This window comes from Clinocottus analis, unplaced genomic scaffold (assembly GCF_023055335.1).
Source record: "Clinocottus analis isolate CAN_PGR_092001 unplaced genomic scaffold, fCliAna1.0.p SCAF_10, whole genome shotgun sequence".
Taxonomy (NCBI): domain Eukaryota; kingdom Metazoa; phylum Chordata; class Actinopteri; order Perciformes; family Cottidae; genus Clinocottus; species Clinocottus analis.
Window position 1 is genome coordinate 9454152 of NW_027175821.1, and position 18174 is coordinate 9472325.

At 41.2% G+C, this 18174-nt stretch overlaps 1 protein-coding gene across 2 annotated transcripts in view; it reads right to left on the minus strand.

Annotated features, from left to right (window-relative positions):
- Nucleotides 1–16732, minus strand: part of spock1 (SPARC (osteonectin), cwcv and kazal like domains proteoglycan 1) — an 83434-nt gene extending 66702 nt beyond the window's left edge. The window contains exons 1-2 of one of the 2 annotated variants that reach the window (XM_068586783.1): nucleotides 16582–16732; nucleotides 15820–15951 (exon numbers count right to left, since the gene is read on the minus strand). In XM_068586783.1, coding sequence (XP_068442884.1) covers nucleotides 15820–15951 — 132 coding nt within the window. In that variant the 5' untranslated portion in view covers nucleotides 16582–16732. Of the gene's footprint in view, nucleotides 1–15819; nucleotides 15955–16581 lie in introns of both variants that reach the window. The other variant, XM_068586776.1, reaches the window with a different exon arrangement.
- Nucleotides 16733–18174: the final 1442 nt, after the last annotated feature.

Below are 18174 nucleotides of genomic sequence, written 5' to 3' on the forward strand. Positions count from 1 at the left end.
GATAGCAGTAATGGAGCTGTCACTTTCAAAACTGATGTTTGGTTGCTCTCCTACGAAGTCCCCCTATTTCCTTCACTATCTCTCCCACTCTGTACACTTTAGAGTACAGTATAAGGTCACATCAATATTGTATTACTATCTTTTTAATTTATCTTGGACTCTCAGGGATACACATCACTATACATACGGCTCCTATCTATACATGTATTCCTGCTTGATGTGCTGTTATTAACACAATGTGAGCGTCATAAGCAAAGCAAGACCCTTTGTACTGCACACGAATAGAGAAGCTCTCCAGTATTTTCATCATCAATATTTGTTTCAGGTTTATTTAAAGGTTTATGTCAGATTTTAAGAGGTTTTAAAGGTACAGCAAACAAAGTGTTGACATGCAGCAGCGGTATTGGTAACATTATGGTTGATAATAATGAGGCGCATGGGTTTGTTTGAGTTCTAGATATACATAACACAGTTCTTCCTCAAAGCTAAACAAAATGATATTTCAAAGCAGCCAAGTAAACAACGATCTATTTATATTGCATTTACTTGGCAAAAGTAATTCATTTTTCAGCGAATACATTATTTCCCCCTACACATTTCTTATGACCGGTTTGGGTTTCAAACTTGTCATTGCTCAAACTACTTATGAGCTAAAAGGGCTCATTTAACCAAGTTCACTTCATCTGCTATACAACATAATACCTAAGTGGAAAACTTGTAATAAGTTATGATACATCTGTGTCATGGATGCAGCATAATTTGTGTACTAATATGCAGCAAGACTGCATGAGAAGTAAAATATTGAGCAGCACCAGTCACCAGCAGCCTTGATAGCAACTTATATTACCTGAATCGAAAGTGTCTCCTCTTGAGAAACACACTTTACAGCCTGCTGGTTCATATTGTGTTTCAGGTGTTAGTAGTGTGCTGGTATAAAAAATACATACGTAAAGTCATAAATAAATAAAAACTCTAAAGCGCTATAGTTACTTAGTTTATTATTTCACACTGTGTTCAAACCCCTACCAGGAGTAAGAACTTAACCGGCAGGGTTCAGTGACTTTACAAGGTCCATATCATATTTAATACATCTATAAACTACTATGTAGAGATATAGTGGAGTAACACCCGAGCAGAGAAAGAAGTCACTCCCTCTGCATGTGTTGAAATGAGCTTCTCTGTGCTTTATTTTACACAGCCTGAGCAAGATAGGATCTCACTCGCATTGCGGTCCAATCAGCCAGACCACATGCCGAAGTGGCCCGGCTCGCACTGCGCTCTCATGGCAGTGAGGCGTGGACAATTTATCAAACTATGGTCTCCTTCATCTTCCCCCCACGCAGGCCTGCTGTGTTGTGCCATGTGAAGTTACTGCTGATGAATAATGCTGCATCAAAATAAAACCTTTTAAATAACAAAATAATGGGGGTATTAAATTGAAAGGAATGTATAGTAAAATGTGTTCATCAGCAAATGAGCACATCTTTGGTAGCAGCTATTCTTCAATGAAACAAGTCACACACTTGCATTTCACCCTAAGTACTGTCATCTGTTGTCTGTGCACTTTATTTAAATGTTATATTCTACTAAAGATTCCTCCCATTATTGCACTTTGTGTATTGTTAAATGTGTATTGTTAAATATTGAATGTTATACACCTACCGTCAGGACAAAGTCCTTGTATGTGAAAACATACGTGGCAACAAATGGTTTGGATTCTGAATCTGAAATATCAAAGGTTTTTCCTTTGATCCTGAAATACATTCAATCCCTATCAGGTAGGTCGCATTGAAGTGTCATGTGTGGACACATATTCGGACACAATGCAGGAGTGTTATTCGCTGATTGCTGTTAACAGCAGCCAAACTACAGGCCACAAGGTTTTCAGTGTCGGCAATGAAATCCAAATGCAGTGTGTCTGCGTGTGCGTGTGTGTGTGTGTGTGTGTGTGCGTGTGTAAACTCAGGGGAGAGCAGGACACAGAGCTACAAATCTCCACTGCCACACTCAAGCCTGGAGGCCAGTACAGTAGAAGCCAAGGCTGTACCTGCTAAAACACCTACAAACACACTTATAGGCTCTAAGTCGACAAATCATCTCGCCAGCGGCACAGACCTCTATGTGTGTGCACTGCCTGTGTGTGCACAGTAGACGTGTATGTGTGTGGAACCCAGGTTGAAAGAAAGTCCCTGCAGTCTAAATAACACACCAACAAGAAAATATGTACACACAGACACACTAATTATTATGGTTACGCCAACAACAAATGAGCGAATGGAAAATACAGACTTACCTGTAGTACCATCAGGGGGAAGGGGATCAAGACATGAAAGGAAAATAGAAAAATAATATGTTAGCTTGCAAACTAACATTCTGCACCCAGCACTGCTTTCTGCACAAATGCTCAGGAGAGAGAACTGTTCAAATCTGTTTTTGTATCCAATCACATCTTCATTTTGATACGAAATAATTTAATGAAAATTGTCCAAATACACACACACGCACACACACACACACACACACACACATACACACACACACATACACACACACACATACACATACACACACACACACACACACACACACACACACACACACACACACACACACACCCACACAAACACCACTGTGTCATGAGAGCTGTGATAAAATGTGCGAGTGTGCCCTGGAAGAAGATGCAGCCAAAATGAAATAGGACTACAACCTCCTGCTGTCCTGAAATTTCCTCCACCTCTGTTGGAAACATGGGGAGTCTGGGAAAAATATATTCCAAACACACAAGCACACACTTACACTTTGACAAAATGGGTACCTATACTTTGACCTGTGCTTCAAAAGTATGAAACTAGGCCAGCTATAAAATCAGGAATATTGCAGTGTTGCTCCTTCCTGCTCCGTTGCTGAGTGACCTTGTTAAACTGGGACAGGGAGGAAGTGTAAGAAAATTGAATAAGACACACACACACACACACACACACACACACACACACAAACACTCATGCACCCACAGAGCAGTCATTTTGAACTTTGAGACACATCAAACACATTTTGTTGTTAAATTTGTCAGAATATAAGGAAAATACAACCTTGATCACTAACAATATGTCTGTCTGGTGTTGTGGTGGTGCTATCAAAAATAATAATCAAAAAGTGCACCAAAAACTCTCCCACTCTCTTTCTGAGAAACCGGGCAGCAAAAGTTAGAGTGGGATGGTGTTTTCTGTTTTCATCTAAGAGGCAAAGCTCTCCCCATGAAATGTTTTTTTTTGTTGTACTAAAAGTGAAAACATATGCAAATAAGGGGTTATGAACATTTAATTTGAGTGTGTTAGCATCTGTGTGTGTGTGTGTGTGTGTGTGTGTGTGTGTGTGTGTGTGTGTGTGTGTGTGTGTGTGTGTGTGTGTGTGCACCAGGGTGGATTATCACAGCAAATGCAATTCATTTGCAGTGTTGTTGATTACTTAATATTAAATCAGCTGAAGATCATTAAACAGACCACTTAGAGTTTATGAAATGTCAGCTTGATTAAACTGTGTATTAGGTTTCTTAATGCAACCACTGGGCATTAGTGTTGTTGTTCCCGTACTGTATTACAACCTTTTAGGGTGAATTTACACATCCAGCAGATTCAGATCAACAATGGCATTCATTTCCACGTGGCACATATCTAATATCTCTTCTCCTTCAGCTCAATTATTTTTAGAAGTCTTCTCTTTGGCAAGTAAATGCTCAGCTACATTCTCCAGCTTAATGTATATTTTGCCTTCTCTGTCCTACCACCATGTGCTGGTTACATCATATCTGTGTCAGTCAGATAAACTATCTGCCTGTGACTATACAATATCAGTCACTCTACTGCACCTCAAATAGAAGGTTTTAGCGAAATTAATCCCATAATGGCAACTGTTAAAATGGTGATAATCCAAGTGAAGCTTTCATTGCCTGCTTGTATTCAGGAATGCATTATATTTCTGATAAAAGAAGCTCCTAGTATTGACCAGCACACCTTATTAACCAACTGAAACTGCATGAGGAAGTCAGTGGGAACGTGCCAATTACTGTTCAGGTTAGTGTACATACACAAACACACACACAAACAAACAAAAGGCAGACAGAGAGAAGAGGGGAGCTTTAAAGATACCTTATTCCATGTGCGCTGCTGAATGTGTGGCTCATTCAAATGTGATTGAAGCTACAGCTTAGAGGATGACTCGGTTGAGTTTAATTCAAGCTGTCAAACAATTATTGTCATTCTCCAACATGCATATGCATAAATCTATTCATTTTCCCCACCCACATCCATCTTCCATTAATTGAAGCCTGACATGCAGATTAAATCTCCCTTTATTCTTCTAGAAACATCACTAGCCTTTGGCTTCACTATTCTCCACATGTCTTTGCCCCGCCCACTGCTCCATGAATGGGACCACCGTTGTCAACACATGCAATGTGCCTGTATCATCGCAACTGTACAGGAATGGGAGAGGGAGGAGAGGGGGGAGGTACAGACGATGAGGGAAGTGAGTCCATTGCTCTGGTTGTTAGTACGTGGGACGGTCTCCAGTCATCTGACAACACTGAGCACCAGACCTATAACAGGATCTGTTCTACTACTCAGGCAATCACCTATGTCTACACACTGCTCCAATACGTACATATCAAGGCCGGTGAAGGACAAGGATCAGGTGAAATCTGAATATTGGTGTGTAAGATTAAACTATATAAGTTATATTGATTCTTGTACAGGTCTGATTTTGTCACTCTTGTGTTGCTGGACCCCCTCTGTGCCAACACAGTGGTCTCACTAATATGAGCCGTTTTTTTTGCCTCATGGTGACCAAGCAGTGCTCTCAGTTTTTCTGCTAAAGCATTACAGATGGATATCATTTAAATATGTGCTTTTGATTTAATTTAGTTTTGGATGACAGCACATGAAGATTGAGTTGGCAAGAGTTTTCTGGGATTTTAATTGAACAAATCTAAAATCCTTTATGCCAGGAACTGAATTGAGTATTTTACCCTTCAGAAAGGATTTGTAATGAAAAACAAGCCTTCAGGTACAGCTGGCCATGTCTCTCTCTGTGTGTGTGTGTGTGTGTGTGTGTGTGTGTGTGTGTGTGTGTGTGTGTGTGTGTGTGTGTGTGTGTGTGTGTGTGTGTGTGTGCCTGCAAGTGCTGTTTGGTCTAATAACATTATACCGTGTATCATTTTCAGTCAACTCATTGAAACAACGTGGTGCTATCGTCCATTCACATCAAAGCACAGTATTCCATGATGACATGTTTTAATGACCGTATTATTTTTGGTGTATTTAGATGAACATTGTTGTTTTGTTTTGCATCAAGAAACCTGTGTGTTGTAGATGTGTTGTAGATGTAATGGATTTCATTGAGAAAATGGTGGGTGAAATTCATAATAACATACATTCCAGTGTGATTCATAGCAGGAACATGCTTTGCTAAATAGTGCTTCATGTACAAATACATGTAAAAATATCTTATCTGATCATATTTAATGCTACCTTGTCCTTTCATCTACTTTCATGAAATCTGGTGTACTGTATCCTTTTTAAAGTGAATGAACATCACTGTGCCACTTCCCACTCAAGTTTCATTTTCTTCCGATCAGGTACGCGGTCATCTATAACTCCTCAAACTATCTACACTACAAACACTATTATACATTAAAGATAACCAAATTATTTAGAAATTAGAGTTTCCCCTCGGAACCCATAATTTTGTGTTAAGTTTAAATAGGATACAAAGGATAAAAACACCATCTGGCTTAAATCTGGTTACATGTGTCTCCATGGATTTGAAAGTCAGCCTGAAACAGGACGTCCAGCCAGCTGTTGCTTTGACAACACTGTGGCATCTGACTGGAGAGTGGTTGTGTATAGTGCCAGCAAAAATGGGTGTGAAGTTGGAAGTGACGGGCTAAAACTAACTTCAATAGCAGAACCATCACCCCGACCAACAGCAGTCCATCAACCTGAGGGGTTAAAGTGGAGCACTGGGTCCTGTGAAGGGAGGCTGTTTTTATCCACTTCTCATTTCTGACACACAGCTGAAATAACTCACTCATCTCACTCTGACAGCAGAAGCACACAAACATAGAAACCAACACCAAACTGGGTTCTCCTCTTTTAAGCATGGACAGCAGCTACATAGTGGGGCCAATGCATTTTTACCCTCCCACCCTTTCAGGACATGCATTACACAAGAGGACATTTTATGTAATTCTACAAAATATTTGTGGCACACTAAAGTATGTGAACAACTAATCAAGAGATCACCATGGAAATGTGTATTAATATGATATACATTTTAGACCTGTAGACCTTGAGCAACCCAAATAAACAGCTCTTCATGGGGAAGCAGCCGACAGCTCAGTTCCACTTAGTCTTTGGAAAAACTAACACTGTCTCACTACATTACCCAGAGGCCTATTGGGTTAACTGTCCACACACATACATACAGAGTCCACACATTTACATACAGTATTCATTCAACCCCTCAGGGTTCAACTATTCATTACCATTACCTACAAGTCCCAAGAGTTTGTTTCATAAACAAGAGTGCACCACCAGGGAGTTACGTGGCACCAGAAAACTACAAAATTATGCACTGAGAAATATGGAAGAGCACTATAAGCCACAGCCGCAGATCTTTGTGTCAATCTCTCCCTCCTTCTTTCCCACTCTCCTCTTCTCTCTCAGGAGCCCCACATGAGCTGCAGTAGCAGACACCTCCTGAATTATTGAAGCTGACAAGACATCTCTCAAACTCACACACTCACACACACACAAACAGTAACTGTATCCCTGCCCTCAGGGGGAAAATTAGATAATGACCAATTCAGTCTGACATGGTTTTAGAGACCATAAACATCAGAGTGAGAGGAAGAGAGGAAGGGAGGGGAGAGATGCTGACACTGATCGAAAGGAGGGCTGGGTAGGTGTGAAAAAGAGAAACAGACTGCCCATGATTTATTTCACACAGTGACACTCAAGGGTGGGAAGGCTACTTTCAAATGTAACCTGTGCAAGACGTGCTAGTAGAATATGCTGCATTATATAATTAATCAGGCTACCTCAGAAAAACAATATGTCACCCAAGCAACATGTAATTTGACTGTTGTAATGATCATCTGCATCAGCTATCCTGATGGGAAAAACACTGATTGTGTCCATTTTCTTGGATAGAACTACTGTAATTACAGAAAACAAGAGAGAAATGCAATCAGTCAAAGCATGCTGCTTTAGAAGCACTAAATATACCCTTATTACATGCTAATGGGAAGAAGAGAATGTTGGTTCAGAGTGCTACATATATATTGCAAGTTATAAAAGATGATTATTTGGACTGAAAAAGAAAATGAACAACACTGATGTTTGTCTTTTATTTAATTGGATAGGTTGCCATGCCATTTGGCATGCATGGACTCCAGAGGATGCATTGTTATTATCTTGTTGTTATCTTCTTTTTTACCACCATATTAAAACATAGACTTTGTCCAGATCTTTGGTTCATGACCTGCAAAACTTATATTGTTTCTATTTGCATCAGCTGTAGATAGCTGTACGGTTTTAGTGCTAATTTTTAAAAAAAAATGTTAACGTTAAAGCGAAGATGGTGAACCTGTTGAGCATTATCCTGCTGAAGTTCAGAATGTCCCATCGTCGTTGTGAGCATGTTAATGTGCTGAAGTAAACATTCAGCTAAAAGCACATAAAAGAGAAACCAAATGACAAGAAGACATGTTGTGATTGAGATTTGTAAAGAAAATAAATGAATCAAAAATAAATTATCTTGCTCAACCCACCTCTATGTGCTTCTGAGACAACTGCAATTGACAACTGCTTTTATTCATAAAACATCCTAATTATAGAGCATATTCATTGCTGAGTAACAATATACCTCTCAATTTCTGTTGACAGGCGTAATTGACATGACATTCAAATCTAAAATGACTGCATTTCATTCAGGTGAGCTAGTTCCAGGGTGTTGGTATAGGGTCGATGGAACTGAGCCCTCGTTAACGAGATCAGTTTCACCTGCGTGGCTCCTACTATGACGAGTCAAAGTGGCAGGTCAACACTATCACTGTACCAGCGGGGACTTCCTTTTTCAGTAACAAGCGGGCGAATACGTCTAGTATGACTCCTCTACACTCATTTCAACTTATAAATAGATGACAAAATATCAAATCATGCACTGGGATATGGAGAGATGTAGAGGGAGCGAAACCCTGAAGAAGAAACATCTGATCATACAAGAACCAGCGAGCACACAGTGGGGATGACAGCTTCATTAATGGCAATGGCAATAGAAACACAGAGAGGCAAAACTATTCCGACATATAGAGTGTCAGTCTATATTTATGATCTGACATGATCAAAACAACCTATTATGCATGAAACTATGGTACGCACGTCTCCATACACACACACAAACACACACTTTCATCAAAACCAGCTGCTACCGATGTGAGTAAAAAACCCTGTATATGGGCATATGTTCACAGAAAGAGTTCTGCCTGTCATTAGTATTATGTAAATTTAAAAAAACAACTGCAGACATCTGTGAAAATGAAATATTGTGAAAATGAGACAGCTTGAAGCCATATGGATCACAATGCATGTGGGGTAATGACATATTATACTGCAAATTCTATTAAGAGACATTCTGTTTTAGTGTTGAAATGATTATTTAAATAATCAATCAGAAAGTTGACAGAAAATATTTTTTGTATTTTCACCTTTTTTAAAAATCTGTGACTTTTAATTTGATGATCATTAGTTGCAGCCCCATTGGACTCATTATGATGGTGTGCATTGATGTTAGATGAACAGAATTTATCTCAACACACAAACAACGCATAGTGTAGGAAGGGGTGAGCGATGTGGGTGGGGTTAGCTTGCTAACATTCGCTAATGAGCATTAAAAACAACAGCCCAGAGGATGGATGTCTGTAGTATTGCAGGTAGTTGGTCATAAACATAAAAGTTTTAAACCAAAAAATATTTTCACCTGATAAAATGCACAATATAAAAAGCGATTGTCCATTAACTTTTCATAGAGCACATTCCTTTCCAGATGGATTGGAATGAAATGAAAAATGTCCTTTTCACCCTTTTAGATCATATTGTGCACCCTTTTCACGACATGTGCAAAAAAAAACAAGTGAATCAAGTACAAACTATTTTCTTTCAATCATTGTTCCTACCTCAATAAAATAGCGTAACAAAATCTTTTTCATAAAAAAATCCTAAATTCTCATTTCATTTATCATCATATCATCTAACTCTAAATGTAAGCTGCTGATAATGCTGTTAGCTAAATAGGAACTGAATTTTCTACACTTTAGTGTCGTAATAACAGTGGCATGTGTTTAAAAAATATAATATGGCTCAAAAGTAATATAGAGCAAATACTTTTTTCCCCCAAAATAGGGTGGTTACTCTGTCTAAATCTTTTAACATGTGCCACAAATCAGACAGCATCTCTTCAAAAGAATCAACGGCGGGAGTGCTTCATATCAGCACCAAATAGACCGGCAAAGAAAATCCCCACAGAGAGAGAGAGAAAGAGAGAGAGAGAGAGAGGAGGTTGGGTGGGGTGTGGGGTTGGAGGGACTGCCATGACAAAACTGACTGAAGCACACAAACACACACACACGCATGTTTTATTGATGATAGATTCCACGTTTCTCCCCTCCTTCCATTCTCTGTCTGTCCATCTGTTCTGCCCGCAGTGTTGATAGGCTTCACATGAAAGCTCCTCCTCTTCCCTCTTTTCCCACCATCTCGCTTTTTTCCCCATTTCCTCTTTCTTATCGTCAGCCAATATTACACTGGCAACCCTTTAGCTGCTTTGTCTGTCTCTCTCTGTTCTATCCTCCAACACACACACACACACACACACACACACACACACACACACACACACACACAGTCAAAACCTATTTATCCTGGTCATAGGGGACAGTGACCTCTGTCTAGCCTATGACCGAATTGTCCTCCAAATGTTAGTGTGCGTGTGTGTATGTGTTCCTGCATATGTGTGTCTGTGTGTGTGTCTTCCTGCCTCTTCACACACTTATTGATTACATCAAGGCTCCAATCAGGGTTACCAGGCCCTGTAAATTTACTGATCGATCTCTCCAAGAGCCTCAGGGTGGATGGGAAGCTGTGTGTGTGTGTGTGTGTGTGTGTGTGTGTGTGTGTGTGTGTGTGTGTGTGTGTGTGTGTGTGTGTGTGTGTGTGTGTGTGTGTGTGTGTTGTGTGTTCGGTGAGCATTGGTACACATGCAGAGACAGCAGCTGGAGAGAGGGATGTGAACATTTTCCACGAGTCAGTTTAAAGAGGTACTACATGACAAGAAAGACTCTCCTTCAACACATATATTAGGATCAGCATTTTTTTTCACTTGAAATCCATAGCTCACAGTCAGAAGTATGCATGCAGAAGGAAAACATGGCAAAGGAAAAGGGATGAAAGGAGAAGGTGTATTTTGAAGGACACTGTTTCATCAGGAGTTAGTGGAGTATAAAACGAGAGAGAGGAGAGCCAGGAGAGGAGCGAGGTGATAAACGGTGTGAAGAGAAGGTAGGGAGGCAGCTTAAGAGCAGAAAGAGAAACGTACGACAGAGCAAAGGAGAGATAAGAAAGAATGGCAGGTGTTCACCCAAGACTTCGTTTAATTGACGGAAATACTGTATGTCTTCAGGGGAGTATTCACTCAGAGGTTTCTCTGTGTGTGTGCGCGTGTGTGCGTGTGTGTGTGTGTGAAAGAGAGAGAGAGAGAGAGAGAGAAGGTGAAGGTGACTCCAGGGTTTGTCTCGTCTAAGCTGCTTCTCTAAACCGCACCCCGCCCCTCCCCCCAGCTGCGTAATCAGGACACACACATACACACCAGGGTGCAAACACAGACATAGCAGAAGGGGACCAGTTCATTTGGATGCAGTGGGAAGCTCCCAGGTGTGAATGTGTTTACCGCGTGTCAGAGTGGGTCTGAAAAAAGAACGTGCAAGCGCAGCAAAACCCTCTCTTCCATAAATGGAAGCGGGAAAGACATGTAATACAAGCTACCACACCGACCAGCTTTGCAATTAAAATAATTGCGCGCACACACAAGCACACATATGCACACACAGTTGACACACTATTTTGTAAAAGACAGACAGCGGGGGTCGGTGACTGGCAGCCCCAGAGAGACTGGCGTCTTGGAAAAGTAAATACTGAAGATAAAAGATGACAGAATTTAATTGTCACCACGAGACTGAGCTGAGACAGGCCGCTGGCTCTGACACACATAGTCGCAACGCAACCACGCAAACACACGCATTGTGGTTTGTAGCTGTCTGAGATTTTTCAGCCGAACACCAGCAAATGAACAGAGAGTCTGGGGACACAGCATGCACCGACACAAATATATGAGGAAATATGCAGCGCACATCCGATGTCCCTCGCAAATAAGATTTAGTGCATTTCTGCAAACCTGACAGCATGCGAGCAGGGCGGAAGACAGCATTTCAGTAGGACACGAGAGGAAGGGACAGGAAGGAGGACAGAGATGAGAAATTACTCTTTCAGGAGAAAGAATCAGGAAGAAGAGTGCAAACAACTTTTCCACCTCATGAAGATAAAAGTGTGTCTGCCTGGACGGCAATGACAGCCATTCTGTAACTGTTTGCAGAGAGAGATTCTGATAAGAGACAGCCGGGGAGAAGATTAGAAGCACAAGACAACCCGAGGCGCCCAACAAAGGCTGGACGTTTGTCCAAATTGAGGTTAAAATCTGTAAATCGAGTAAACATTCTATCAATCTGGCCAGGCATTCAACGCCAACTTTCTGTGCTTTCGGTAAAACAGGCACATTTTGGTCGGTGCCAACAAAAGGATTGATTTCTATTCTGATTCATGAAATCAGAAGGTCCTGATGATCAGTTCTTTACATTCTCAACAAAGATCCACTTCTGCTCGAGTTATACTCTTAGACACCAATGCTTGATGAACCTTATCTTCAATACAAACTACCCCAAAATGTCCTTGAACACCTTACATACATTCACCAATAATTGGCTGGCTGAGGCCAGAATAGCAGAACTGGCTTGAACCGGCCAGATCAGCAAAACACAGACCATACTATGTGCAGTATTATCTGATAGACTTCACTGCTTTGTAAAAACCAATTACACCAGGAACTTTTTAACAAATGCTCCAATAGTTTGGTTCCAAATTATCAGTAATTCCTCTTTGCAATGCAGCGACCACAGAAGGTTGTAACACGAGAGGTGAGCACGGTAAAGTAATTGGGTGTATAATTAATAAATAGCAAATGACTGTAATTTTCAACTCCAAATTTGTCTGTAAGGACACGTCAAGAAAAGCATCAGGTTCACTCAACTAACAAATATAATGACTGTAAATCTGTCTGAGGAAAGAACACGTGCGTAACCAAGACGTGTGGAAACTAGTTACACGTTTCATGCACCACAGTCTCAACCCTGAACGCTGGTGTTACCAGATAATGGGTAATGAGCTATTTTGTTTTACTGCTGCAGCTTCTACCACTGAATACCCCCTATATATGCTTTTGTCCTGACCAGAATATTGTGATGTAGCCAACAGCGCGAGGCAGCTGCAGGCTTACAACTAAGATGACCCTGATTGAAACAGAAACACAGTTGAACTCAGTGCTGCATACAAATGTGTGTATATTCAATGCAGCTATACCTTATTTGCATACACGATCACCAAATTTCAGTGGTGATTGTAATTTGAGCAAAAAATAAAATACTGTTGGCTAAAATTACAACAAATGATGTGACAAAAGACCTGGTCAAGCAAATTAAAAGATTAAGAAAATGTTGAATTGGTCAAAAATATTTAGATCATCTAACAAGCTGAAGAGGCTCTGTTGCACACTATAAACAAAGGCACCGCACTAGAAAAATACAATGACACTTCTCCACTCGACAACTCAACTAATCTGAATACTGGCTCAACCAGCAAGCCTGTCCACAGACTTCAGCCTGAAGGCAATGCTTTGTGTCATTCATTCCACAAATATGTCCTTTTGTTTCCACAAACCAGCTGAAATTCATGTATGCATGAAGTATACAAGCTAGTGACACAGACATCGGTTTTGTTTGGATTGAAAAAAAAAAAATCTGGAACAGACAAAATGTGATAATGAATGACATATTTATTTGATTTCTACTTGATGTCCTTTATAGATTGGAGTGGACTCGAACAAGCCATCTGTCTGCATTACAGTCCTGTGTTAGGAATGTGCCGAGCAAAAGAAAAGAAATCAAATCCTATTTTCCTCATGTTTTCAAGATACTTTGACTGTTTAATATGGACGCTTCAATGCAATATGCGGGAGGGAGCAAGTAGCTCATCGGGGATGCAGAGTGAAACATGGCAGGCGGGGGAGAACACTGGAGAGGAGGAGTCACGGGTGAGGGCAGATGGAGAGGGAGGGGGAGATAGAGACGGCCATGGTTGAGGAAGCACAGGGTCATTCACCGCTCCGGAGACAGAGGATGAAAATTTGTGAAAGAGAGAAGCATGGAAAGAAATGTGGAGTTCATGCGGCGGGTGAGGCTGACTGTCGACTAGTGTGCATACTCTGCTTCAGGATGTAAAGGGTCATACAGGAATACAATCTGCTTTCCAATTATGACAACAAATTAACATGGCTTCTTAGTTTTCATAATCCAGCTTCAATAGGTTAAGAAAAAAAGAATTTAAAAAAAAAACCCACATATTCTGCAAGGTGAATATGCTAGTTTATGTCTGTATTCTGTAATTTCTAGTCAAGTTATTAAGATAGTTGTAAGAATGCTTGTTTTGTAGATTGGAATTGACTCTTACAGGACCACATTTTCTACTTTTCCTTCCTCCTGTCTGCAGCCCTCCACCCACAGTGTCCTGTTCATAAGTTTCACTTGTACAGGAGACCACACAGATGAATAGAAAGCAGGCAGCAGTGTGTATACACACACACACAAACACACACTGCAGGGAGTAGAGCCCTGCAGTGTGTACAGACATGACTAATACTGGCGCTGATCCAGTACAGTGTGGGGAAGGTCAGCTAATAAGACCAAAGTTAGCCCACTGTCGACTGACCTCTCTTGAGGACACCGTCCTGTTTCGTAGTAATCAAAAGGCAAAACCCGTGTTTACACTGCTGTCCCCATCAGCCTGATGACGACTGGTTCGACTGGAGAATGTGCTGCTGCTGCATTGTTGTCATTCTCCAGCCGTATTTGGAGAGGAACACAAGCTTGCTCTTAGAAAATACCAATACCAAGAGAAACTGACGTCATAAGTCATTATGGTCATGGCACGATGCCTTCACTGTAAACACATGTAACCCTTTCAATTTCCCTTTAAGCAGCTGTAAGGATGTTTAAATCACACCGTCTGGCAGCATCACATATATTCTCTTCCAGCTCTTTATTGAAGCTGTATAATGTTTAGACCGAGTGAAATATTCAAACCCAAAACTACATGATTTTATGACTACCATTCCATCAAATTGAAATACTTTGGATGTCTTGTGCTTAATTGTTTTACACACTTCCGCCCCAAAAATTCCTCTTCACATATTAGTTCTCTTTGACAATGTGGGGGTTGGTTTGAACAACGTGGCTGTGCAGTAACCGGCTGTATGTGTGCTCTATTTCTTTTTTTCACAATAATTAGACCTACACGTTGGTGTCGCTGCAGAGAGTCATGCCTCGACTTCAAATTGACTTTCAGCAAATGTACATGAAGAATCTACTCTATTCACTAACTTTTTCTTCAGTCAAAGGTTATTCAGAACATTTCATAAATATATGTTAACCATGAAGCAACCAAGGTTTCAAACCAAATCACACAATCATGGCGGTTTATACAAGGAGACACAAATGTCTTTGCATCAATATCCTCCTGTAGTGACTTGACAGAACATTGATTCAGCTGGAAAATAATCAACCGCAGAGCTAAGTGGGCAACTTCTGAGATTTCATCCAATTCATGCCTGATATCCCTGAAAAAAAGTCTTGATGATTCACCATAATGAACATATACACAGAGACAGCCATGCATGGGTGCACTAGCTCCTCTGTAGACTACAGACTTTTGCATTTACTGTATGTTCTTTTTCTAAAGAAAAAAACAGGCAGGACCAGACACCTCTACTGCAAAGGATGTTGTGTATGTTATGAAATTCCACTGAACTCACAGCTGTACAATAAGTCACATACTCTCTTTTTTCTGATTCTGACTGAAAGAGTTGATAAATTATCAGTTATAAAAGCTCAATGTAAGACGGCTTGAAAGTGGAATGAAAAGATAACATTTCATAAGGTCAACATTGCCAAGTAAGGACAGTCAATTCAGTTCAGGAAATAATTCAGTCAGTCAAATCATGAACTTTGCTTTCTGTTTTGTATATTTTCAGTTATATGCAGGAGTCGGGTGTTCTCGGTCATTGAGGCTCCTTCTTCCTCAACCAGGATCTGAACCTGCTGAGTTACTTACACTGTGGATTATACCTGCTGGCAAGTGCTCAAGTACTCATAGGGTGTATCAATAGCGTCTCTCTCTCTCTCTCTCTCTCTCTCTCTCTCTCTCTCTCTCTCTCTCTCTCTCTCTCTCTCTCTCTCTCTCTCTCTCTCTCTCACACACACACACACTCAAACTCACACACACACACACACCACACACACTCACACACACACACCACAAACACAAGGTGGCTAATGATGGTGCCGCTGTTGGCTGGCTGTTGTTTCTCTCAGTTCAAACTCACATCTCTGAATCTGTTCCAGGATCTGTCCTTGTACTGAGCCACGGTGCTCAGCCATTTGTCGTTACTGTTACCGGAGACCGTCGTTTCTCTGCTCAGCAAAAGAGCCACGACAGGTAGCAGAAAGAAGAGCATCTTCTGAAAGCAAAGACAGAAAGAGAGAGAGAGAGAGAGAGAGAGAGAGAAAGAAAAAGAGAGAGAAAGAGAGAGAGAGAGAGCGGGACATGAGACGAATGCCATTCAGAGTGAGAAAACAGACACGGAGGAAGGGGATGCAGCAAAGTGTTACAAGAGCAGAATGAAGTGGGACAGAGCACTTTACAGAACACACAACTCTCATATTGTGACGCATACGGGTTAGGATGTCACAATGGACCGTAAAAAGCCGCTGAAAGCGCCACTGTCGCGGCGTGGCCGCGGAGTGCTCATTTTAACAAATTGCTGATCCTTCTCCTAATCGGATTATAAACATTGGAGAGTTGTCACCGCGGCAGATGGGGCAACGCGACACGACTAAAGCTCGCAAGCTTCCCCTCCGCCAATTTAAAAAGCAATTAGCGGCGTCAAGACTATTGCCGCCCCCCTGGAGCTTTGTCTGGGCTCTCATCTGCTTTTCCCTCCATCCGGCAGCAGCACCGCGATGAAAGTCGACAACTACTCACTTTCATTTCCAGTTTCATATTTCTTTGATACAAAATTAAATGATTTTTTTTTTTTTTAAATAAGAAGAATTAAACGCCCATCAACAGCCAGCATCTAACCTACCTGGAATAGTTGGTTGATGCCCAATGTGTCGATTCCCGGGGGAAAATAAGTCCACGGCCCCGGGCACTCCGGTGGCACCCGACTGTTTGGATGGACGGTAAAAAGGAAGCTGCGAGGACGAGCGTACCGGGAGCTTTCTCCTCCTCCTCCTCCTCCTCCTCCTCCTCCCCAGTCACTCGACACCGCCTCCCTCTCCCCCTCTTCCCCTCTCTCTCTCTCCAATACGCACTCACCGTGTCATTGATTTTCAGCAGGGGGATTTTTTGTGTTCACAACAGAGCGCGAGCAGGATTTAGGAGCCGTGTCGCAGCGCTGTTCCGGGATGCACAAACACACATTTCATTTTAGTCACGCGCCTCTGTTGTGGAATTCAAGCTCGAGTCCACTATGGTAAACACAATTAAGATACATAACCGTAAAATCGGCGCTGTGTTGGTGCTTGAAACGTCTCCAGCTTTCAGTTCCCACAGCGGACGGATGTGTTGACACGCTGTGGAGCTCCGCGGTCAGAGGCAGGCCACACGAAACGCTCTTTTTGAAATGAAAACACAATTTAAAATGGGCCAGAGAACTAGGGCGTTCATTTTAAGGGGAATATTGCGATATATGTTTAAATATTTAATCTGCAACTCTCTGCTGAATCTCTCTCTCTCTCTGGCTTTTCTTCGCTTTGGTAACACTTTCTCTTTTTCTGCCTCTCTTTGTGTGATGTGTGTCTGGGTGTGTTTGGTGTTCGGCCATAAATCGGTGTGTGTCTGTGTGTATGGTGAGTAATACTGGCATCATTCTCCTTCATGTGTGGTTCAGTTCCAGCATGTTTTATTGACTAGTTTGGCACAGATGAAACCAGTAGCTCGGTACAGCTCCTTATCTCCCTCAGTTTCCCATAAAATCGAGCTTTTCTGGCTGACATCACGATTCTCTTTTGTAATGCTTGCACTTTTGGAAAGTATTACCAGTATTAATCTAGTCCGGCACAGTTGTCAAAAGAAAGACTGTAGTTTCCTTTTGCAATTCTGTATTCATCTTGTCCTGTTAAGTTGCAAAAGTCCCTGTGCTTGCAAGAAATGTTTTTGTTTTCGCCAATACTGTATTATATTTATATAACTACGTTTCATCATGCCATTTTAATGAGTGTGGATTGTTTTGTCATCCAGGTTTCAGTGCTGTTTGAGCACTTTTATCCTCCAGGAAAACTGAACCTTAGGCTAAAGGCCGACTGCAATTTCTTTTTTTATTACGTGCTCTTGGTCAAAAAGCAGCGCTCATTAAAAATGAATCAGGTTAAACACAAAGAAGTATATGCAATGTTTTTGCAATTATGTATGCTGCAGTGTAAAAGAGTGAAGTCTTACCAAGTGACCTCCTAAATCTATATTCATAAAATACTGTATTTGTTGAATATTGGTCCACACAGATGAGTCCAGATGTATGCATTAATTGCATGGAGGATGCTCATTGCAGGTGTGTTGGTGGTCTTTACAATTCAGAAAGCAGGATTGTTCATCAGGCTTTTTTAGTTTTAATGAAGCAGTTAAACACTTTATATGGAGAAACTCATTTTTCAAGACACTTGGCCTGCTAGGATTACAG